Here is a 25446-nt window from a genome sequence, read left to right on the forward strand (position 1 = left end):
CAAAATTTCCATCGACCACGCTTTTAACAATCATTTTAAATTTTCATAGTTGTGGCTTTCACAACTAGAGGCGCGCGCATCGTTTTTCTATGCGTTTGACGTTTCACACTAGCGCCTTTTGTTGACGATATTGCACAACACAGTGATTCGTGCAACTTTTCCACCAGGTGATGGTAGTGTGCACTGGGCGATGGATTTCCATGAAAATTGTTCATGATGTTACGTCTGTTTGTCTGTGGCGTTTCGTTTCAGCTCCGTTCTAGGATCCGGAATAAAGCGACGCTTTCTCATTTCTTGAGCGATTCCTTGCCTGAAATTTCCACGCATCGAGATAGGCCAAGAAATTTCTTGCGATCTGCATACTACCCATCAATCCGGTTTATAAGAGCAACATTAAGAGGGGTAGGCAATTTTCCTTTCTAACGGATGCTTATTTGCATGCTGATCAATTTCGCCTCAAAATGGCATTTTTTTATTTTTGGAGTTGTTTAACTTAAAGCTTAAATTTGTTCAACCAAATTCTGTCACATGATTTCGTGGACATCCACTACTGGTACTGATTTTACAGGAACTCTTTTGGCGACATTGCAATAGGACGCAATCAGTGATGTACTAGATTGAAAGTAGTGAGCTGAATTTTTGTATGGTGAGATGATCAGTTCTCCATTTCTGTAATAAAATGGTGTAACAGGGTGGGTTATATGATTTCTTGCCTAATTTGATGGTGTTTGAGCCAAAGTTTGGGTAGCTGTGTTGTTGTATTATTTATTTCTTGCAACTTCAACAATATAGTTACCCAAGCTTTTGCTCAAACAGCATCAACATAGGCAAGAAACCATATAACCCACGCTGTTTTGCACCATTTTATTCCAGAAATTGAGAACTGATCATTTCACCATACGAAAATCCAGCCCACTACTTTCAATCTAGTACTTCACTGATTGCGTCCTATCGCCACTAATGTTATCCGCAAAAGTAGTTTTAAAGTGATCAATTTGACCCCGCATTACGGTATACCGTCTACCCATGGTGGTTTGATCGACACCTCATGCAAACCAACGGGGTTTATTTTTGTATTTTGAACTTCTAGTAACTCTGTTGGCATCGAAAAACACACTGATGGTGACCCTTTTTGCTGTTTTGTTTTGATTCTGCGTTCCGTTCCACTCCGTTCCAAGACCAGAATGACGTTTGAACCATTTTTAGCTTGAACGATGTGCAGATTAGCGGGGGTCAAATTAAAATGTGTTCAGATTAGATGCGGTCAAACCAACGGGGGTAGACGGTATTGCATTTCCAGCGCTAGCACTTGCGCAAGTGCGAAAATCTCATTAGTTTAAGCCGTATACTCTTGATAATGTTAAGAATATTTAATACGGTTTAAAGTGATTGCAAATTGATTGACTGGAAATGCAATTTATTCATTTTTTGTATTTTCCCATTTTAGCTCAGATTTGTGTGAATCTTGCTCATTTTAGAGTAACTTCTTCTTAGCGTGTAGAGCAGATTGTTTGCAGGTGTTGTATCGACAATTTTTATTTATTTGCACAACAAGTTTTATATAAGCTTGGTTTTTATGACAATACTTTTAAAATGAACTTGCATTTGTATAGTTTTTGATCCGCATTTTCATTTTTCTTGACTGATTGAAGGAATCATAGTTATAAGATAACATATCATGCCAGCCACACTATGTATATCAAAGTCACAATGCAATAAGGAAAATTCACACAGTCAATAAGGTTATCTGGACAGTGGAAAATTTCGTCAATATTAGATATGCAAAAAACATCGGAAAGTAATAGATTATATTATTTTAATCTTAATCAGATTGTTTTTCCACACTTTTCTCTCATCAACGCTATCTGCAATGTCTTAGTGAATTCACAAAACAACCTGTTCCTACGCGACGATATGATCATCTAGTTTCGTATGAGCTCAATCATTTTAACGCTTTGCTGAACCTATGCATTAGCATGATTGAGCTAATGATCGTTCATATACGATTTCTCACTGCTATTGCACTATTCATATTTCGTATCCGATCGAGATCAGGTCAATTTTATCAGGGCTATAAACTGAGCCGTTGTTATTCAATTAGAATACAATCATACAATAATTGGTTGGGTTATTGGCTTCTGAAAAAATACCTGGAATAGCGTGTGATCAATCTTACACTAAACAGATTAAACTTCTCCAGTATGACTTGAAAGATGACTGAAAATGGGATAGACTTGTCTGAAATTGGACCGAGTATAAACTACGGATAACTACCCGAGCAAAGTCCAACAACAAAATTACAGCAAATTGAAAACATGATTTGTATTCAGCAACAAATTGATATCACATTTTGATATCATTTTATCTTTACTTAATTTGATTTAAAATTTTGCTTTCGGTTTGCTGTCATTTTGAATTAATGTAAATATTTAATGTTACAATAGTTTTTAAATCTTTTAGTGAACTATGTGAAGTAATTCCAGGGATATATCTTTAGTGCAATTGTATTCTTGCATTTAGGATTTGATATCAACCGAAAAACTCTTCATTTAACATTTTTTCATTTTTCTTGCGCTGATAACAAAAACAGTTATCAATTTGCTATCATCGATAGCAGGAATGGTTTTCAATTTGCTGTCACAGGAACATTTTTCTGCTCTCATTTTTGATGTTTTAACCGTTAAAACGACCAAAACGACAACAACCTGAGTTATCAAAATTTGCAATATCACAAAATCAAAATTAATTTTCAATTTGCTATCAGACTCTGCTCGGGTAGCGTGTGCAGCTTTTTCTTTTTTCTCACTCATTCTGTTTGATAACCACGAAAATAAGCGGGATTAAAGAGGGGGCAAGCAAATTAGACGGCTAATTGAATCTTTGAAAGCCCTTCAATTAATAACTGCAGAAGTGCTCAAAGAACACTAAGTTGAAGCGAGGCAGGCCAAGTCCTAATGGGGACGTAGAGCCATAAAGAAGAATAAGAAGTATTTCAGGTTTCAGAAGGCCGTCGCCACAGGCACGATATCCTTTATTCGAGACATTCGTGTGCCATCGCCATAATAAAAGTCTGTTTAATCATCTACCTAAGGGTAAAAAAGGAAATTAGGATTGGGTTGGAGGCAGGGACATATAGGGAAATGGGAAATAGAGAATACCCTGGAAGAGGGCACTAATACATAAGCGTTCCACAAAGGGCACTTTAATAACGCATATAGCGAAAAGAGAGTTTGCTGTTACTACTGCGTGATTGACCAGAACCAATAACAGTTGCAAAATGAATCAACTGAATAATTGATTGGGAGTGGTCAATCATTCTCTCTGTGCAACCTTCAGAGGGTCTCCTTAACGGTACAATAACGGCACCGGCCATGTCCTTGCAGTCAGGTTAGGAGAGGGAAGGAATATTTGTACGAGTACGAACCTTTGTTGTGTGAAAGTTGGCGCTTATCGCACGTCTCCACCGAAGGTTGAAGGAAGGGTTCTGTGGGGCTGTCCATAAACCACGTGGTCATTTTTTTGGGACTTTTCAACCCCCCCCCCCCCCGCGTGGTCATTAGTCCATACAAAAATTTTTATTTGTCCATACAAAATGGTCATTGGCCGAAACCCCCCCCCCCCCCTCATGACCACGTGGTTTATGGACAGCCCCTTTATTAGTAGGAAAGGTATCGTTGGGTAGGGATTCCCACATTTTAAAGGCCCCCATAAACATTGTTTTTGCTTGCTGAACATTAACTTAATTGTTCATTTTGCTCAAGTACTGTTCAAAAACGAAGAAAAACTTGTTTTTGCTCATCGCATGTGTACTTCCGAGGGGCCTCCATATCCGCTTCGACCCCAGACCACCACAACCCTTAATCCGGGCTTGGGGTGAGGTCACAATTTCTTTTTATTTGGTGTTGCAACGTCTTAAAAGACATTGGGGAATGATTTACGAGCATATTATACACAGAACTAGGGCTTCACCCCATTCTAACATATTTAAAATTTTCACTGTTAGTTCGATAAGATTCCACTGAATAGTTCATCAGCCTAATTGAAAATTCGCCTTATTAATCGAACATCCACGCGGACCAAAACAATGCTACTGACCAATTTGTATGCACATTTGCTCACATGGCTTGCTTACTTACCTTACCGATCAGGCTAAGGCCGGGGTGGCCTCTGCTGTACAAAGTAGCCGTCTCCATTCCACTCGGTCCATGGCTGTTTGTCTCCAGTTCCGCACTCTGCGTAGGGTCCGCAGATCGTCCTCCACTTGGTCGACCCACCTAGCTCACTGCGCTCCACGTCTTCTTGTACCGGTCGAATGACTCTCGAGAACCATTTTAGTCGGGTTGCTATCCGATATCCTGATGACGTGACCCGCCCACCGTAGCCTCCCGATTTTCGCGGTATGGACGATGGTTGGTTCTCTCAGCAGCTGATGCAGCTCGCCTTCTCCGAGTCCCGTCTTCCATCTGCACTCCGCCGTAGATGGTACGCAACACCTTCCGTTCGAAAACACCAAGGGCGCGTTGGTCCTCTGCACGTAGGGTCCACAATGGCTTGCTACGATCTTAATTTTACCGAGCACTCGGAAACGCAGTTGCGCAAAAACTTCACAGTTACATATCAAATGATACGTTTTTCTATAATCGGATTTACCGCTATCATATACAAATTCATAAGCTTTCTGAATATTCGTCATATGCTAGCTGAGTCGACAGTGGCCGATCAATGCAATGCTTTGATTAGCATGCTGCAATTCTGCTGTGAGAGATTTGCAAGATACTTCGTCACCTTTGGAGGTGGCTCAGTACAATGCCTGGAAGAATGTCCAGGTACCCATACTACTGTGAGTAGCGCATAGCGTTTGTTGAATACAGCCCTTCGATTCGAGTTCGACAAGCGATAAGTTACTTTGACTTAGAGTTGGTCGAAGCAAATGCTCTAATAGTAGCAGTGGCTATTGAAGAGAAGTATATTATTTTGCCCATGATTGAACTCTGCACAAATTTCGGCCTGGAATATGGTGCATGCAGTGTGTACCAAAAGTGAGTAAGACTGATGCAGCCTTACCTGAGCACCAGCTCTACCTTCGAGAAGGGATCCATCATACGATGCCGTCTGAAATACTTCTCTCCAGAAAACCAGATGTCCATTCCCGGGACATTCGTTGTAATATCCACACATCTGAGGAAGTGTGTACTGAATAAGCATTCCAGAACTTCCTCATCAGAGGAAATGAAATCGCCATTTTACAAACGAAGTTCGTTGACTCAGAAATCCTTAGATTTCGCAAGGATTTTGTTTAACCGATTGTACTTTTTTTTCCACCTAGCTCGCTCCCCACCACGTCTTCTTGGTGCGGACGATAATTGGTTCTCTCAGCAGAAAAAAAATAAACATAACATTTTATTGGAAACTATTTTTGGGCATTCTCTTGTATTAAAATCTTTTAAGGGGAAGTCCCTTAAAAGCGTGATGTAACCTGTGTACGCTACCTTATAACGATAATCGTAAACTTAAATGCTTATTTGAGGCGCTTTTCGGTGTGCGCTAAATAAGTCATAAAAATGAATATTCCCACTGTGTATAATTTCCTCTATAATCTAGGCAAAATCCCCATCAGACACATTCCAAAATAACGGCTTGAACATACGACATACGACAGCGCGACTCTGTTTAATCTTTCCCTACCCCCATACATTCTTGATTAGCCATTCCGTCCAAACGTGATCGGGGGGAATTCTGTCATGCCTAGAAAACACGTGTGGAAACGTGTTGCAAGTCAGGAACCGGGTGACTTTTTGCCTCCGATGTGCCTTTGCAGTCGTAATAAATAAGTGATTCGGAACCAGCAAAACCACAGACGATGCGTATCACCCCCGACTCGGAATCCCCCGCAGCCTAGCCTGGATCGAGGATCGATCGCTGGCGGTCGCACCGTGTAGCTGTAGAGTACTCGCGGGGTGGAATGTGCAGTTGTGCAGTGGCCCCACTAATTATATTTACACATTAGTGGGAAACAGGGAGCTTTGGTCTGTACCTGCTGTTTAGCATACCGGCATGATAGCTAGCGCTCGCGGGTGTTAGGAATCAACCACGCTGCCCGTCATCACAGTCGTCTGTGGCGTTGCTGTCTGTAGTATAGAGTTGTTGTAGGATTGGTTGTTAGTACTGTTTGATTCCAGAGCGAGAGTTTGTTATGATATCAATGGGGTAAAAAAGGTTCAGCATGCGCAGTCATATTTCGATCGTGGTGGGATCAAGTTGTGAGGTAGCCCAATAAACGCGGGGACTATCAAAGTGATTCGACCAACTAAGAGGATATAGCATTTTAAAGTGTTGCCTTGATTTCCTGAAGAGATTAGTTACCAGCAGTGGAGGAAGCATTTGGTGCAAAGTGAAAGGAGATCTCAAATCATTTCCTTGAATCCGGGAGCACAAGGTGAATCAAATACTCAGTTATTTCCGTAGAAGTTTGAATACCGGAAACGTGATATTTGTAGATGTTTTGGCCTTTGTTCTTGAATACAAACATGTACCGATAAATTAGGAAACGAATGTGCAATAGCGAAGGGAATCAAGCAGTCGGATTTGTACTTTTCAAAAGCCCATCGAAAAGTGTACTAGAGAATTTCCAGCCAAATCAAATTATTATGTGCTATTAGTTCTGATATTCCAAAGTAAAAGGCATCTTAAAAGCCGGATGTTAAACGATATTACTATATGTAAGTCAAGATGTAAGTATTCAAAAAAGGGCTAGGTTTAGAAAAAAGCCACTCAATATTACAACAGTTCCCATACAAAACAGTGACATTAAGGAGTTATATATGTTTAAAAAAAACGATTTCTTTTAATTCTTCTATCTTAAACTATGGATTCTTAAAAATGCTGTGTCAAGTTTTCAAATTTTTCGGAAACAGTTCTCAACTGATTCTAAACATTTTTTTGAGAGTTCGTGCCCTTTAACGATTTCGAAAAAAAAATTATATTAGTGTTATTTTTTTAATGATAAAAAAGTGATATTTTTCAAAAAAAAAAAAACGTTCCCGTTTGCCAAATAAAACCATTTTATGATATACTGGTCCCTCAAGGACACCACCACAAGGCCCTCTAGTAACGGTTTTGTTTTGGATTTGTGCTTTCAGTTGATCCGTTGGTTGGACTGTAATCATAGTCAACCTCTTAGTAGCAAACACGTTTTACAAAAATTGTGACAACTTTGGTAACACTAGTTTACAAAATAAAACGAAAGTCTTGAACTTCTGTCAACGACCAAAATTTTTGAAGTACAATTTAGTACTGATTTCGAAACCGTGCTTCAAAAAATTTGAAGTAGGGCAGTTTTTTGAGTTTTAGCTCAATATCGAGTTTTACAACTTTTACAAATATGGAATTTACTCAAATTCAAATAACTTGCGTTTTGTTCAACAAATTTCAAATCTTTTCCCATGAATTAAAAGCTGAATACAATAGCATTCGATCATCTGAACGCAGGTTTTGCGTCAGATTGATGAAATTCAAGATATTGGCGGGTTTTAGGGACGATCTCCTTAAATTTTAGCCAAATTTCCCAAAATATATGAAGAAATGTATTTTTTTCAATAAGAATAAAACAATCTAAAAATTCTGACATATCATATGTAGGCGAGTTACAGTAAAAAATTCAGCTCAATCGGAGCATTGATTACGGAGCATGAGAAGTGTGAAGTGAGTGACGTTGCTTAAAAATAGAAAAAAAAAATCGATTTCAAATCATCAACCTTGTATGGAAAGTCGAAAAAAATTCCGCTCTACTGTATTTTTTTTCCTTCGCGTTTTCGAACTCAGGGCATGATTCTACACTAAAAATGATCACCAGCTTACCGAGTTCAAAAATGCTGTAAACTAGTGTTATAATTAGTACAATTTTTTGCTATTTTCAAGCTGATTTTACAATAGAACGTAATCAGTGAAGTACTAGAATGAAAGTAGTGAGTTAGATTTTTGTATGGTGAGATGATCAATTCTCCATTTCTGCAATGAAATGATGCAAATAGCGTGGGTTATATGATTTCTTGAGTAATTTGATGCTGTTTGAGTAAAAGTTTGGGTAACTGTGTTGTTGTATTATTTATTTCTTGCAACTTCAACAACACAGTTATCCAAACTTTTTCTCATACCGCACCAAGCAAGAACGCATAATACCCACGCTGTTTGCACCAATCCATTGCAGAAATGGAGAATTGATCATCTCACCATACAAAAATCCAGCTAACTACTTTCAATCTAACTTCACCGATTCTTTCCTATTTAATAAAAAACGAGAATTTAAAAATCGATACATACTTTTACAAAAAATCAAAATTTCTCGATTTTCACGACACTAAATAAATTGTCTCCACAATCTCCACACATAGTGGGCTTCGAGATCATCGTTACCGACAGGCGTATTGTGACTGCCACTGGGTGTGGTTTCGATTCTTGCCTTCGAAGCTGAATAAGAAATTTCAAAATCAAACACGAACTTTGTACTTTTGAAGGGGAAATCTTGTGAAGTTGTGTACCCAAAGAATCAGTGTAAATGGGTTTAGTAATTTCAAATATTTGCAATGTTGTACATTCTTCACATTTTCAGACAATTTTAGGATTTTCAAAACACATTTGAAGAGCATTTGTTTGATTCCATTCTTTGAATGCTGCCTAGTTCGACCTAGTTGAATGCTGCGTGATAGTTCGACCAGTATCTCAGGTTCCTATCTCTAAAAATTCCACGTCATGTACATGTATCATCTTTTGCTTATTCTGCATCTGCATTAAAACAAGGTGAATGTCATTTACCATGATAACCGAGAAAATCCACATTATTTCGCTGCTGTCCGTCGTTATCCGCGTCTAGCCGCTGCTGATGTGACGGATAAAGGTTCTGGACAAAGTCTACCGATAATATAAATTTCGAAAATTTTGTTTGGATAAATGTCTATGAGGGGGAGGGGGTCGTATTGCTGTTTAAGATGGCTAATCATGAATCTACGCTGTTTATGGACAACGCCAAGTTAATATCTAGGAATATTGTTTCCAAACACGGGGTTGATCACTTCAATATTGCGCATTGCGCAGTTAAAAGTGCGACGAGGAAGTGCGGAATCTCAAATAAAAGTGCGATTTGGTGTCAGATCGTTTCGGTGTCTTCATCGCACTTATTCTTTAGCTCATGATGAATAAGTGCGGTGAAGACACCGGAACGATTTGATGCAATATCGCACTTTTATTTAAGATTCCGCACTCTGTCGCAGTCCAGTTAGCAATGCAATAAACTACATATAATATTAGCGAATTTTAAATATATTTATGCAAATTCCATAAATATACATGCTATAAAATTTCATTCACTGAACTGAAATGACGATCTTCAATCGCAGCAATCATTGCCGTCCTGCTGTTGATTGTTTGTGTCTGACATTTTCGGAAGCGATGGTTCTTAACATTTAGGTAAATTTGATTGAATTTTACTTAATCTCTCTTTAATTGTAGGATGAATAGACAGGAAATTTTCGCGGATTTCTACCTGCATTTATTATCCTGCAGACTATATACGAGTTCAACGGCCAATGCTTTATGAACTCTGATTTGAAAGAGATCTAACGCAAAATTTCTTGTTGGGAATCTCTGAATTCCCAACATCTGAAGCTTGCATTTAGAATTCTACATAAAGTTCATATTGGTAATAAAGTGCTTGGAAATTAAACTATTATTAATTGCGTTTATTATCTAATAAAAGAAACGATTGTTGATCTTAACGTAGAAAAGTATCAGGCATTTCCTATCCACCTGTACAGTTTTCTTATTTCGTAGTTATCGTATAAATATGATATCACGTACCGAACAGAGGAAACGGTCCAGCGAGGTGGGAAATGCGCGATTTCAAATTTGATTTGCAAAAAAGATGGAATGGACAAGCAAATCCGTTCCTAATTGTTACTCTTCAACCTGCTCCTCAGTAGATCCAGCGGAACCCACGTTATACGGATGCTACACTGACAAAATGAAATGCAGAAGTCCTTCGGAATAACCGGAAACATGCCAGGATCTGTCCAGAATTACATTTGTTCTACGGTTCGGTCAATCCGTGGGATCTTCAGTTCCCACACCACAACTACTGGTGACTCTTTGGTGACTCCAGATAAGCAATTCAATGGGAAGCAATCAGTGAAGTACTAGATTGAAAGTAGTGAGCTGGATTTTTGTACGGTGAGATGATCAGTTCTCAATCAGGCTATATGATTTCTTAACTAATTTGATGCTATTTGAGCAAAAGTTTGGGTAACTGTGTTGTTGTATTATTTATTTCTTGCAACTTCAACAACACAGTTACCCAAACTTTTGCTCAAATAGCATTAAATTAGGCAAGAATCCATTTAACCCATGCTGTTTGCACCATTTCATTGCAGAAATGGAGAACTGATCATCTCACCATACAAAAATCCAGCTCACTACTTTCTATCTAGTACTTCACTGATTGCTTCCTATTGGAAATGCTTATTTTGGATTCAGTAGTCTTGGACCACCTTGGACTACAAAAAGAGCTCCAATTTTGTCATTTAAAACTTAACGTATGTTGGAGAACCCATTAGTATTTTGGAAATAAAATAAAATGATATGAAAATGGTTCTCATTCGATACAGAAAGATGACATTTTTTTTCCTTGACAGTCAACTAAACAATTAAACAGAGAATTGAACGAAGTTTGCTGCGATCTAAATTTCAGTTCAAAGATTTTTATAGCATAAACTACTGCCATAAATTATTAAATATATTTATGCGTGTTAATATCCATATCAAATATTATTGACGAAGTGATCACCCCCGTGTTTCCAAAACATATATCTTGCGCAATGAATGTAACGTCTCAATTTGCGCAAATCCGTGTAAATATTGACTAGAGTAATTTACGTGACTTGCTCTTTTGTATTCGAATTTTAACACTTTCGGGTGTGTAAACAACCGTACGTGTGAACAAGGCTATAAGTAAAACCAACGAGTGAAAACGGACGGCTTTATGATTTATACTTTGCAGTATGATGCTAATTGCTAGATAAACAGCATTCATAATCGGTTTCTTTGAATGATTCAAATATGTTTATATTTACTTAGAACAACTTAGTATACAGAATAGCAATAACTTAAACTAAACCACAGAGAACAGACATCCAGGCTAGAACAAATTTCAATCAGAAAGTTGTGTAAGGGTTTGAATCTTCACTTGAGTAAGGTTGCAAACCAATATACGATGACAACACTAACGCCGCCAAACACCATATTGCCACAGTCAGTGGTGAATTGAAACATTTCAAGTGGTGAATTTAATTAGTATGGGAGATTAACCGATTGCAGCGCCACGCTATTGCCACTTGTGTTGCTGATTTCAAATGGCCGTTAAATTCCTTACACAGTTTCGGAACTGGACTTGGATGTCTGTTCTCTGTGACTAAACATATATAGAGCTAATGGTAGCATCAGAAGATTTTTGACAAAAATTTGCAATTATTTTTGTTGACATCTGTTCCAATGTTTCTATATTGAAAATTTGATGCAACTCATGGAGTGCTATACCAAGAAGGCAACTTCAAAATTTCTGAATACTCTGAAGTTTCATCTTCCTGGTATTGCAACAGCTCGACCATATTGGGACAGCGTACACCATGACCGGTCTGAAAATTTGTTTATAAATCATAAATTTGTTTTTGTGAGTTTTGATTTTCTAGTAGGTTTATTTATTGCACTTAGTTTGAGTACTTTTATGTGGTTTCTAAAAGTTAAGTTTTTATCTAGTAAAGCTTAACTAGTAGACTCCTAGATACTTAATTTCGTTCAACCAATTTATTGGGACCTCAATATTTTTGTGTGGGTCGTCACGTTCTGCGATCCCCCCTCCCCCTAAAAGCGTGACGTAATCAGTGCAGTACCTCGGAGGTGGTCGTTCAAAGAGTGGCCTATTCATTGCATGTTCCTTATGCGTATTAGTTGAGGGAGCACCGTATTGCGAATCTTTTCTGAAATCCGCATACTGGCCAATAACTTGCGCACCGACAGCCCATGCGCCGGGTTGTGCTCCATACAAAATGTATTGGAAAGTTAAATTTTTTTAATTTTCGATCCTGCCTTCGTGCCAAACACTATCGAATTATCTTTCTATGTCAATGTTCTTGGCGGAATCCAAATTCTTTTCTTCTTCTTCTTTTTCTTTATGGCTCTACGTTCCGTCTGACACTTGGCCTGCTTCTCTTCAACTTATTGTTCGTTGAGCATTTCCACCGTTATTAATTGAAGGGCTATCTTTGCCTGCCATTGCATGAATTGGTATATTGTAAGGCAAGGACAACGATATACTATGTCCAAGAAGTCGAGAAAATTTTCTCGACTAGAACGGGAATCGAACCTACCGTCTCCGGATTGGCGATCCATAGCCTTAACCACTAGACTAACTGGACATTCCAAACTGTTTATTGGCAAAAATAGAATATCCATCAATGTGAGTCATTATTCTATTTAAAATAAGTTTTTCAAAAAGTTTTTTGATAGATGATAGTAAGCTAATTGGACGATAACTCCATTTTTCAGGAAAGAATACCAATTGAAAACATTTGTTAAGCACGAACGGGACGGTCGGGAAAACATCCGCCATTGCTCTGTTGCTGCAAAGATGGTAATCTCATTCTACTACATAATATGAAACAAAAACCTATCATTGTGTATGCTCACTTGCAGTGCACATGCTGATTGTTTTTTAGCCTCATCTGTGCGATAGAAATCGAGATTACCATAAAAATCGCGAGGCAAATTGTTAGAAAAAGAGGGAGGCTAGGAAAATTAACACGGCGTCCCGTATCACCTTAAATATATTAGCCAAAAATTATAAGCAACTTTCTGAAAGTTTTTTAATAAAATATAGAAAGTTCCGTCGTCACCCGGAGCTTCCACATTCTTATACTTCCTAATTATAGATCACACTTCGTCCAAATCAGTGCCCAATGAATTATCGAAAATGTTCTCATAATTGAGGATGTTTTAAAATCCACTGGTAACCTGATATTGAACTATTGTGCTCAGCAGTCACAATTAAAAATAAAAATACACGGACACCGTCTTCAGCCAGAACCAAATAGAATCAAGATTGTTACTTGAGATGGTAGCACCGCCAGCTACTTTCTGCACATATACTCTACCGATACCCAGAATCCTTCGAGCATCTTTTCACTCTAAAACTCTCTTCAGAACCTTGCAAGCCTACAACATCTATTCTATCCAAACGGGTCACTTCTAACATTCTTACACCTATTGAAGGCTTCAAGTCAACATCGATAGGTTGCTGCTACATTCCGAATCTATTCAAACTCAGTCAAGGTTATTGTTTTCAAAAATAGTTATCACTTGATCTTCATGGCAGAATCATCAGCCGAACATTACACAAGGGAGGTAGTTCTGAGAACTACCTTCAACAATTTCTTCAATTTTGCAACTTTCCTCCGAAATATCTTTTTTGCAATTTCTCATCGTAATAGGCTGTTTTACGTCACGCAAATCTGACAGGAAAAGGCCTACTTTCCCACACCAAATTAACAGTGCTGTAATGGTTCATTACAGCACTGATTTGCGTTGCGTAATGAACCATTACAGCACTATTTCCAGTTTTAGTCAACTTTTCGATGGTTTCTGGACGCAATTCTGAAAAATTGTGACAACTGCACAGTATAACCTATTATGATCAGATTTTCCTAAGCATTGGCTATAAACATCAGTGTGCAGTTTGATGGAAAACTTTTGTTGGAAACTATCCTTAAGGGTAATTTATGAAATTGCAAAAAACGTTGTACGCAACTCGGTGCAGAACTCGATTTTTCCAGCACTCGTCGTAATTATCCAACTCGGCAAGCCTCGTTGGATAATTGTACGACTCGTGCTTATTCTGCACCTTGTTGCGTAAATTACTTTGGCGCCGTCCACAAATTACGTAACGCTCTAGGGGGAGGGGGGGAGTATGGCCGAGCGTTACGGTCCATACAAAAATTTTAGGATTTTCATACAAAAAAGCGTTACGGAGGGGGGAGGGGGGGTCAAAAAATCTCGATTTTAGCGTTACGTAATAAATGGATGCTGCCTTTTTGCAATTTCTCATCGTAATAGGCTGTTTTACCTCACGCAAATCTGACAGGAAAAGGCCTACTTTCCCACATCAAATAAACAGTGCTGTAATGGTTCATTACAACACTGATTTGCGTTGCGTAATGAACCATTACAGCACTGTTTTGAGTTTTGACCAACTTCTTGATGCTTTCTGATGCTTTCGCCGTTTTGAAAAATTTTGACAACTGCACAGTATAACCTGCTACGATCAGATTTTCTTAAACAAGGCTATGAGCATCAGTGTGCAGTTAGTTGAAAAATTTGGTTGAAAACTATCCTCAAGCGGTAGTTTTTGAACTTGCAAAAAATGATGTACGCAACTCGGTGCAGAACTCGATTTTTACAGCACTCGTCGTAATTATCCAACTCGGCAAGCCTCGTTGTATAAATGTACGACTAGTGCTGTAAAAATCGTCATTCTGCACCTTGTTGCGTAAACTACTAATTTCAAGCACCGTGCTGAATGCAGTTTTCCCAAGCTATCACAAGCCATTCTCATTTTCACTGATATCAATTTTTACACACATTTCTAACTGGAAAAGTAGCACTGCATACGAAACTTTTAAACTTCCAAATCTAAATTTCGCGAGCACGAACAAATCTATGACACCAAAGTTCAAAACGCTCGCGTGCTTGCAAAGCTTGCTGCGATCGCATACACTTTGGAAGTTGTCACATGTTCTTTGGGAATCCGAATTAATATGGAACAAAAATGCTGATGCGCAGATGTGTTCACTACTTTTTATGCCAGTTTTGAAGTAACGTCTTCAAAAATTTGATAAGAAATTGAATTTAAAAAACTTTTCGATATTTTTCTGAAATATCTAAAACAGCTTAGCTATTTTCTATAGCCTAATAAGAAAGAGCTCATTTTTCTGAGTGTGATTTTATTACGTTGCAATACCTTTGTTTTGATGGTAAAAAGCTGGATATTATTGCGGCCATACAAAAAAATCGCTAGATTGCTGAGTGTAGAATTAATAGGGTATTAGTTTTCATTAAGCATGTGGCTCCCATTTTCAACCCACGAAAAACAAAAGATTAAAGCGCTGTTTGTTTTGTTTCTTATTTTTGTATTTTTTTGTTAGGAGTGAGCACGTATGAATACAAAAAGAACGGAATCAATCGGTGCCGTAATTACTTGTTTTCGAATTGGATGCATACCTGTTTGTCAGAAAATTGTTCGTTTCAACCGCACCGTTTTTAAAATTCCCGAAATAGCGTACACATTTCCAAACGAATTTCGTCGGGGTTCACAAACCAAATTTCATGAAATTTGAAATGAAATTGAAAAATTTCATTTTTCAAAAAAAAAATTTGTGTTCGTCTTTCAGCAATCCAATTTGCTGAAAGCAGTCCAGCATTCCATAGATTTACTGATATACAGCATTTCTGTCGGCGGATTGCTGAAATTCAGTAACCTAATTTACTAAATCCTGTTCAGCAAACTTATTTTTTGCTGGGTATCAGTACTTCAGCTGTCAAATTTTATAAATCGCCGTAATTCAGTTAAAACTATACAAACATACTCGCGAAGCCTTGTAATTGCTGGAAAACAACAATAATTATTTATACAGGGTGTTAGGTTCCTGAGTGCAAACTTTTTAAAGGGTGATAGAGGACCATAAATGGTGAAAAAAATTGTTCTACGCATATGGTCAAATCTCAACCGTTACGTAGCTATTGAACTCCCCATGTTTTTGACTCTTATTGCCTTAACTGGCTATAACTTTAAAATGGTCAAACATATTACAGTTTTTTTGCCCTTATTCGAAAAATTATTGAACTTTCCATCAAATGGCGTCTTTGAACCGATTGGTTTAGTTAAATAACTAAGTTTTCTAGAGCAAATAGCTCAAAAGTAGTGTGTTTTAATTTGTTTTTGTCAATTATCTTTGGAAAATGCGTAATAATTTAAAATTCTTTCTTTGGCAAAGTTGTGGCCCCTGTTCCACTCTACAATTCGTTCTTTGACATCAAACTTCTATCTCTTATCGTTTTCTTGCAAATTCGATTTAAACATCGCATTTCAGACCATAAATTTGAAATCGTCATGGTAAGCTCTTTTTTGCGCACTGTGCCGCACATTTAAATCAAAATTGCAAGAAAACGATAAGAGTTAGAAGTTTGGCGTCAGAGAACGAATTGTAGAGTGAAACAGGGGCCACAACTTTGCCAAAGAAAGAATTTTAATTCATTACGCATGTTCCAAAGATAATTGACATAAACCAATTAAAACACACTATTTTTAGCTATTTTGCTCTAGAAAACTTAGTTATTTAACTAAACCAATCGATTCAAAGACGCCATTCGATAGAAAATCCAATAATCGTGCGAATAAGGGCAAAAAAACTGCGTTAAGTTTGACCATTTTAAAGTTATAGCCAGTTAAGGCAATAAGAGTCAAAAACATGGGGAGTTCAATAACTACGTAACGGTTGAGATTTGACCATATGCGTAGAAGAATTTTTTTCACCATTTATGGTCCTCTATCACCCTTTTAAAAGTTTGCACTCAGGAACCTAACACCCTGTATATGAGTTGCTGGTTATTCAGCAAGAACAAATATTGCTGATAGTTCAGTAAACGAGCTGTCACTTTTTCGCATTCGCGCATTGCTGGTTTTTCAGCAATCGATATTTTGCTGAAAGGATTGCTGGTTGTACAGCATGGCAAAAATCAGCAAAATTTTGCTGATTTCCAGCAATAAAAATTTGGTGTGTAGTTCGCAGTACTGCCCATAATCGCATAGTTGACGTAACAATAATTGTCAATGACAGTACTTACAGGCTGTTTTTCGGGACGTAAACCCATGCTTGAAATTATTTGTGTCAGAATTTCCCAAGCATTTTTTAAACTTGACATAGTTCTTATAAAAAATCTAACCAATAAACTGCACACCAAATTTTTATTGCTGGAAATCAGCAAAATTTTGCTGAATTTGACGTGCTGTACAACCAGCAATCCTTTCAGCAAAATATCGATTGCTGAAAAACCAGCAATGCGCGAATGCGAAAAAGTAACAGCTCGTTTACTGAACTATCAGCAATACGTATTTGTTCTTGCTGAATAACCAGCAATTCATATAAATAATTATTGTTGTTTTCCAGCAATTAAAAGGCTTCGCGAGTATGTTTGTATAGTTTTTAATGAATTACGGCGATTTATAAAATTAGATAGCTGAAGTACTGATACCCAGCAAAAAATAAGTTGCTGTACAGGATTCAGTAAATTATGTTACTGAATTTCAGCAATCCGGCGACAGAAATGCTGTGTATCAGTAAATCGATGGATTGCTGGACTGCTTTCAGCAAATTGGATTGCTGAAAGACGAACACAAAATTTGGTGTGTATATTTTTAAACGCATAACCTTTACTTCTGTGAGATTTTCATGAGACCATTCGGGAAGTTGATGTGATTTTTCAGTTTTTGGTCCTGAAACTGTATTTGCGATAATACCATCAGAAAACGAACAGGAAACGGATAAAAGGTCAAGCAACTTTAAAAATTTAAAACTCACTCATCGTGAAACGGAGTTACTTTGGTATGTTTCAACCATTTCATTTTAATATTTTGCACAACAAAGAATTTTACAAATGTTTTATTTCTAAAGTTTGTAAAAGAAATATACTTATTTAAAACATTGTGAGACTATCTTAAACATGTCAATATTATAATTATGGTTAAATAAAGTCAGACGTAGTTTTTTAAATTTCTAAATAGCCATTATCAAGCCTTGTATCAGATATATATTTTTACACGCATATGCACTTTTTTTTTACTAATTCATTAATTTATGATGTCCATACCTGGGAAATCTCATGCTGTTTTCAAAGTTTCTCCGTTCTTCGGTACTTCAAGTACATAACGAAAATTAATTTTTGTTGTTGTTGTAATAATCTTTCGGCTGTTCGATAAAAAAGCGTTTCTCATTCATTAAATGAGATTATTGTGAGAAATTCTTTAGCTCTTTATTATTGACAAAATGTGTTTCTTCCTTTTGCCCATGCTAATTGAGCGTGTTAACTCATCACGTGATTTGCATTATCTAACAGTTGCAAAAAGCCTACCGCCGAGACCTCCATATTTTTTGTCCGAAACCACACCCACGCGACCTGGAGCAGACACTTCTCGTTCATCCAATCAACGCGATGACGTTTTCAGTTTGAACTTGAGCCCATTGACGCACGTGGTTACCGCAAGAAGTGTGATGCCCAGTCAGGTTCCACGGAGTCTGGCGGGGAAATTTTCCCTGTGCACTATGTGGACACAGCCCATTCTACCGCCGGGCGTCCGTCGGAATTAGGCAGTTGCTGTCGACACTGATCGAGGTAGCTCGAAGCAGATCGGTCTGGAAATTCCCAGTAAACCCTAGACGCTTCGAGGAGACGAACGAACAGACGGCGGCGCGCGATAAGTCTTTCTTGGGGACGGCGGCGGCAAGTTTTGCCTTCCCTTTCATATGGCGCGTTCGTCTAACAGGTTTCTTGCCTGCCGTACGTCTCAGACCGGCATGTTTCCGGCGCTAAGGAGGGGACAAATACGTTATGAATGACTGCAGTGATGGGCTGGTACAAAATTGTGCATATGAAGAGGAAAATAATATTGAAACAATTTCAGTTGTCAAGCTTTTTCCTCGTGAGAAGGAAGTAAGTGCTTACCCAGTGTGATATCGCAGTACAATAAGAATACATTTAAGAGCCGGTAATATTCAGTGTTTTCAATCGGCGTATCCAGTGATTAGTGTGAAGTAAAAGGTGATCTCAAAAATAAAGAAAATAATTAATTCATTAGTAAAAAAATAACCCATCAATATTGGTCTAAAAAAATTAAAAAAAAAAACACCTAAAAAATTAAAATTTCTGTCATTTTGCACATTGTATGATTATGCTAGTCGATAAAAAGTCAGCGATAGCTTGTACAAATCTTAAAGTGTAAATTTTCTAGTTAAACAACATCAATAATTTTTGGCAGGGTGTAAAAAAATCGAAGATCCAAAGTGAAGGTTGACATTTTCATTTTTCATACGTGTTTGGCCACATTCACTGTCAGCTGAATGTCTCTCTTTTTTCATCAAAGGCTCTTTCATGAATATTGTCTTGCAGATCGTAAAATGTCCAATTTTCATTAACATAAGCACAATTCGACTTAAAGATCAAATGTAGCAGATAGTTAGTATTCTAATTAATTACTTTACACAAGTTTTGTGGTGATTGGAAGTATAATCAGAAGTTATGGTCTAGTTATATTGCTCAGTGAAAATTGTCAGTGACAGAAAAATCAATGAATAAGTAATTTTCTCACCAAAATTAATTGTATTTTGATCGCTCAGTTAGGAATTTTTAAAAGTCACGTTGATTGTACTCATTGAAAATGAAAATTTCAAACTCTGGGAAAGTTGTGCTTAAATCTCTTACTGTTCCTGTGATTAACAACGTAAGAACAAAACTCAGTTGTTAACACAAAGAGCAAATTGTGGTTCTTTTTTCCAGAAGAGTTGTGAAAAAAATATAGCAGTTACTACTCTGGTATGAAAACTTTCAGTTTTCTCATCGTATTTACGGAAGAAAACAGGTTTGATCAGCCATTTTTTGTAGAAAAAAAATAGATGTAATAAGATTTGAAACCGAGTTGATATTTATGAGATTTTCCTCTGTTGAAATACTATTCACTAGCTATAAAACGAGTGAGTAAGTAAATAAGAAAATTATCAATGTCAGTTTGGTTTTGCATATTCAGTGAAGCTATAGGCAAGCATGAGCTGATTTTTTTACAGTGACTGTGAATATTTTATACCCTGGGAAAGACTACCTCTTAAGTTGTGGATTAGCAGACAATTTTACTAATAAAATGTGTTAACTCTGTCAACATTTCTAATCTGTTTTTTTTCTTCTTTTTTTCAGATTTGTAAAAACGTGTAGTGAAAGTTCTCCCATAACTGCGGCAAAATGAGATCACACGTCAGCCCGGACGGTTCTTACATCAACGAAGGAATGAACTGCTCATCGTTGGATATAACAATGCCAAACGGAGAGCCCCATGGTGGTCTCACCGGATCGAATGAATTCATTTGTAAGTAACTTACAACTTGTTTTCCATTATGCTACTACTACAGTAAGTAACAGTGAATGTTGTCTGGAAGGCAGAACTATCCAATACCAATGATTTGGACAAGCTGATAGACTACGTTATAGATCTTCATTCTTCTTTTTGGGAATCCCAGTTGTGGTTACATATTACGGTTTCATCACTAAAGCAATCACGTGATTTTCTTCTTCTTCAGGGTGATAAATGTGTTGTTCGACACGCTGTAGGCATACACGTTGAAAATCAGCTGACAAAACCACCGAAATATAATGAATGGCCGTTTACGGCGTTTATAGCCGGTGTTATGGCTTACTTTGAATATCAATTAGGCACCTTCTCGCCATTGATAGATTAACGAAGCTTTCTGCTGACCAATGCGACAGGGGTACTGTTGTAACCGAGAATATTCACGGGGTAATTTCGGTTATTTCACGGTAGAAACGCGCTTTTACTCGGATTAGAAATTCACTTCTGTATTACGTCCATCTTAGGTTTTACATAACTGGTCAGTACCACAGTACAGTCAAGGTAAGAGAAGTAAAAACATCGAAGTAGTTGTGTATAGAAAATAATGACACGGAGAGAAAATCTAAAGTTATAACAGCTCTTCCCCCCTTAATAAGAATTTCATGTTACTATAAGTCCAACCTTCTTGGAGGCTTCGACACTCTATTCGAACGTCTAGGCGTTGGCTTCTGTTCAGATCGGCTTGGTTCACCTGTTACGTCCGGCCGGATAGGTACCTCTGGTACTCTCGCTGGTATCGGTGGTTGGTCATCAGGTATGGAAAAAGCAGGTGGTTTTTGTGGGGACTCCGCGTTTGTCCTTGTTGATGAAACAGCACTTTGAGTGCCCACTGGCTCCGCAGTAGGCGATTGTTGGGGTGAATGCGACCGCAAGTTCCTTGGAGATGGTGGACGATCTACAAACGGCTCAGTGCGAAGGTTCTGTCCCACTTCACGAAGCTGGTCAATGTGGCGCTTCCAGATCCTGTTATCGTCGAGTTGTACGTTGTAATGCAGCTTACCTAGTTTTTCGACGACGTATCCATACTTCCATTTTTCGCTATCCAGAAAGTCACGAGCAGCAACTCTTCCTCCCTCCGGAATTGATCGAACCTTAGTGTCAACTTTATCCGAACACTCCGAGCTAGGCAGCATTAGATCGAGTCTGGATCGGATTTGGCGGTTGAACAACATCATAGATGGGGATTTGCCTGTAGTTGGGTGGATGGTTTTCCGGTAATTCAAGAGAATGTTGCAAAGCTCTTTGTGCATTCCCACTTTGTCGCAGCGAAGAGCTTTCATCTTATTCTTGAAGGTTTGGATGAATCTCTCCGCCTGCCCGTTGGTGGAGGGGTGGTATGGGGCACCCATTTTATGGAAAACGCCATTCAGCCTTAGAAACTTCTGAAACTCACCTGATGTAAACTGGACACCATGATCGCTAACCAGTACACATGGTATTCCGTACGTCGTGAAGAATTCCCTACAGGCGTTGATTGTTGTTGCTGTAGTGATGTCTCGCAAGATTTTGACCACTGGCCATTTGGAATAGGCGTCGACGAACACGATGAAGTAGGTTCCCATGAAAGGTCCAGCGAAGTCTACATGCACTCTTTCGAATGGTTGCTTGGGAGGTTCCCAACAATGTGTTGTAACCTTAACCGGGTTCGGTCTCGTCGATTGGCAAGATGCGCAGTTTCTAACTAACTCCTCAATGTCCTTATCGATTCTTTCCCACCAAACATAGCCTCTGGCAAGCGATTTGAGACGTGTAGTACCGAAGTGTGCCGAATGCAGCTCTGCGAGCACCTTGCTGCGAAGCTCGGGAGGTAGGGAATCGCGCTACTTGGGCGGTGGCTTCTATATTCGTCTGTTTTCCACTATAACTCAGTCAATCTTGAACCAATTGACACAATTCTTGGAATGCGGTGAGATAGGTATATTATCTACCCGTGTACAAAATTTCAAGTCAATCGGTTCAAAATTGACCGAGTTACAGTGGAAAACAGACGAAAATAACAGACGAAGAAAACCACCGCCCAAGTAGCGCGATACCCTACATACACCCGAATGCCCCGCATTATGCAGCCTTGCTGTAGAGAAAACTCGTTCTGGTCCACTCCAAATCGCTCCTTACCGTCTACCATTTTGCCATTCTTCAGTCCTTGTAGTAGTATCTTAACCGAACTATCGATTGCAGTTGCTTTCGACAGCTCTTCAACTGTTAGCGGGAGAGTTTCGATGATACTTACTTCCAGCAAATCGCTTTCCTCGACAACGTTATCCGGTGTTTTGACATTCAGCGGGAGCCGAGAGAACGCGTCTGCGTTGTAGTGCTGCTTCGTTGGTCGAAATTTAATCGTATAGTTGAAGGACTGCAAGAACGTTGCATAATGCTGCATACGCAATGCAGACATTGTTGGCAAACCTTTCGCTTCAGAGAATATTTGTTTCACGGGTTCGTTGTCTGTATACAGCACAAATTTGCGGCCGTACAGATACTGGTAAAATTTTCGGATACCAAACACTATGGCGTATGCCTCACGGTCTACTTGTTTGTATCTGCGCTGCGTTTCATTGAGCGTTTGGGACGCATACTGAATCGGCCTTTCAGATCCGTCCGGAAAGATGTGGCTGAGCACCGCGCCGACTCCATAAGGCGATGCATCGGTTGCCAGCACTAGCGGTAACTCTGGATTGTAATGTACTAGGAATCGATCCGACTGCATTTCCTTCTTCACATTTTGAAAAGCTTCATTACACACTTTGGACCACTTGAACGGCACGTCATTACGCAAGAGTTGATTGAGCGGAAAGATTGTCGTGCTTAATTGCGGAAAGAATCGTCCATAATAGTTCACTAGCCCAACAAACGATCGCACTTGGTCTTTGTTCTGAGGAACAGGCATATTCTGCACAGCATCAATTTTCTTCTGCACTTTATGAATTCCACGGCGGTCAATAATGTATCCACAATACTCGATCTTTTCCTCAAAAAACTGGCACTTATCGAGATTCACCCGCATTCCATATTCACTCAACCGTTTCAACACTTCAGCTAGTCGCTCTAGGTGCACTTTATCATTCGGCCCGGTGATGCGAATGTCATCAATAAACACTGTGACGCCCGGTATGCCACTGAGAATTTCCTCCATCAGGCGCTGCCAAATAGCCGGCGCCGAGCTTACGCCGTACATGAGTCTCGTTGGCTTGTACAGACCCATGTGCGTACTCAACGTGAGAACTTCCTGTTGGTCAGAGTCCACCTCCAGTTGAAGATACGCCTGAGACAAGTCGATTTTCGTGAATTTATCACCACCCGCGACATTTGCAAACAACTCCTCCACAGTTGGAAGAGGATGTTCATCAACGATCAACCTCGGATTTACTGTGATTTTGTAATCACCACAAAGACGCACTTTATTGTTCAGCTTCATTACCGGCACCACCGGCGTAGCCCACGAACTATGGTTAACTTTCACAAGCACTCCATCCCTAACCATCTGCTCGATTTCCTGCTCGACAGCTTGCTTGATCGAAAACGGTACCGGTCTAGCTTTCAAGTAAACCGGTTGAGCGTCTGGTTTCAAACGCAGCTTTGCTGTTAACCCTTTAACTTTTCCCATTGCACCATCACACACACTGTTGTATCGCGAAATCAGCTCCTTCACCGCTTCTGACGTATTCTTCACCGGACTGATTTCCGAAACGGTATGCACTTCTTCATAGAATCTTCGCAAATCAATGCGCAACGCTTTCATCCAGCCTCGCCCGGAGTGGATGCTTCTTGGTTTCCGCAACATACAGCATTAAACGGTAGGTATTCTCAGCATACTTCACGGACACAGCGCATCTTCCGAGCAATCGAATTGCATTACCACTATAGCTCACCAGCGATAGATCGGCTGGACTGAGCTGCACACTCGGAAAAAGCTTCTCTTTATCACTGACACTGATAACCGTAATAGGAGCGCCGCTGTCGATTTCAAAATTTACTGCAGCTTGATTCACGAACAGTTCAATCCAGAACTTATCCACACGGCATGACTCGACAGCGTTATCATAGAGTCCACAGATTTCATCGGTGTACAACAGATCGCTTTTCTCAATGTCTTCTTCACTCGACTCGCCAGATTCTAGCTGATGAGTGTCGCTTCTCTCAGGAGCACGGTTCTTCTTTTGGCAAACCCTTTGTATATGGCCCACCAAACGACAGTAGTTACAGACTGTTTTGATATGCACACACTTATTCGCGAAATGTCCGACACTACCACATCGATAACAAGCACTCCTCTTTGCATCACCGATGGTAGAATTTGAACTTTTTCCCGCACTTTTCGCTTTGGCACTTTTGGTAGCTGGATGTTCCACGAAGTTCATTTCAGACTTGGCACGAGACTGGATTTCTTGTCCTCCTTTCGCAGATAACTCCATTGACACAGCGAGCTCACGAGCTCTATCCAAGGTTAGACCATGAACCTCCAGCAGTCTTGCTTGAATGACCCGGTCCCGGAGACCGAATACGAACTGATTTCGAATCGCCGTTGGTAGATAATTTCCGAAATTGCATGTGATCGCAAGCTTTCTGAGCGCGATCAAATAATCGTCGATGGACTCGTCCATTCTCTCGTCTCCTTGTCTGCGGCACCAGAATCGGAAATTTTCAAGGATTTCCAACGGACGTGGATTGAAATGACTCTCGAGCAACTGAACGATGTCGTCGTAAGACTTGGTTTGCGGCTTCTCCGGAGCTAGTCTGTCGGAGACTGTGTCATATGTCTCCCCTCCCATGTAGTGGAGCCAGGGATAGGGTGCGACTCAAAACTCTTTGCGTGCCGCACACTCTGCTACGAGACAGCACAACAAACTAGAAGGAGACGAGTACGCGCAATCGGTTGTGTGTTGCTCGTTTGCTTTGCCGCGCGCTGGAGCTCCCCTGTCTCTCACGCTGCACTCTCTCGGTGCTTGTCTCCGTGCTTTTCACTTGGCTTGATACTACGCATGTTTTCAAAATTTCGAATCAAACGACCCATCACTTGTCAACCCTTGACAAGCTTAACAACTTTGCCGAAAACACAAACTCTTCAATTAATTTATTAATTGATTTTTTCTGTTTGGAGACAAGCGCAGTCCCAAGCACCGTGCATTACTCCCTGCGCCGTAGAGCTAGTGCTGCGATTGTCTCTCGCACAATTACGA

At 39.3% G+C, this 25446-nt stretch overlaps 1 protein-coding gene across 7 annotated transcripts in view; it reads left to right on the forward strand.

Moving 5' to 3' along the window:
* Positions 1 to 25446, forward strand: part of LOC109423211 (sodium-independent sulfate anion transporter) — a 151912-nt gene that overhangs the window by 119768 nt on the left and 6698 nt on the right. For 2 of the 7 annotated variants that reach the window (XM_062846062.1, XM_062846059.1), the window contains one exon: positions 20059 to 20227. In XM_062846062.1, coding sequence (XP_062702046.1) covers positions 20104 to 20227 — 124 coding nt within the window. In that variant the 5' untranslated portion in view covers positions 20059 to 20103. Of the gene's footprint in view, positions 1 to 5357; positions 6732 to 18042; positions 18913 to 20058; positions 20228 to 25446 lie in introns of those variants that run through there. The other 5 variants (XM_062846060.1, XM_062846061.1, XM_062846058.1 and 2 more) reach the window with 5 other exon arrangements.

Source organism: Aedes albopictus, chromosome 1, assembly GCF_035046485.1.
Source record: "Aedes albopictus strain Foshan chromosome 1, AalbF5, whole genome shotgun sequence".
Taxonomy (NCBI): Eukaryota; Metazoa; Arthropoda; class Insecta; order Diptera; family Culicidae; genus Aedes; species Aedes albopictus.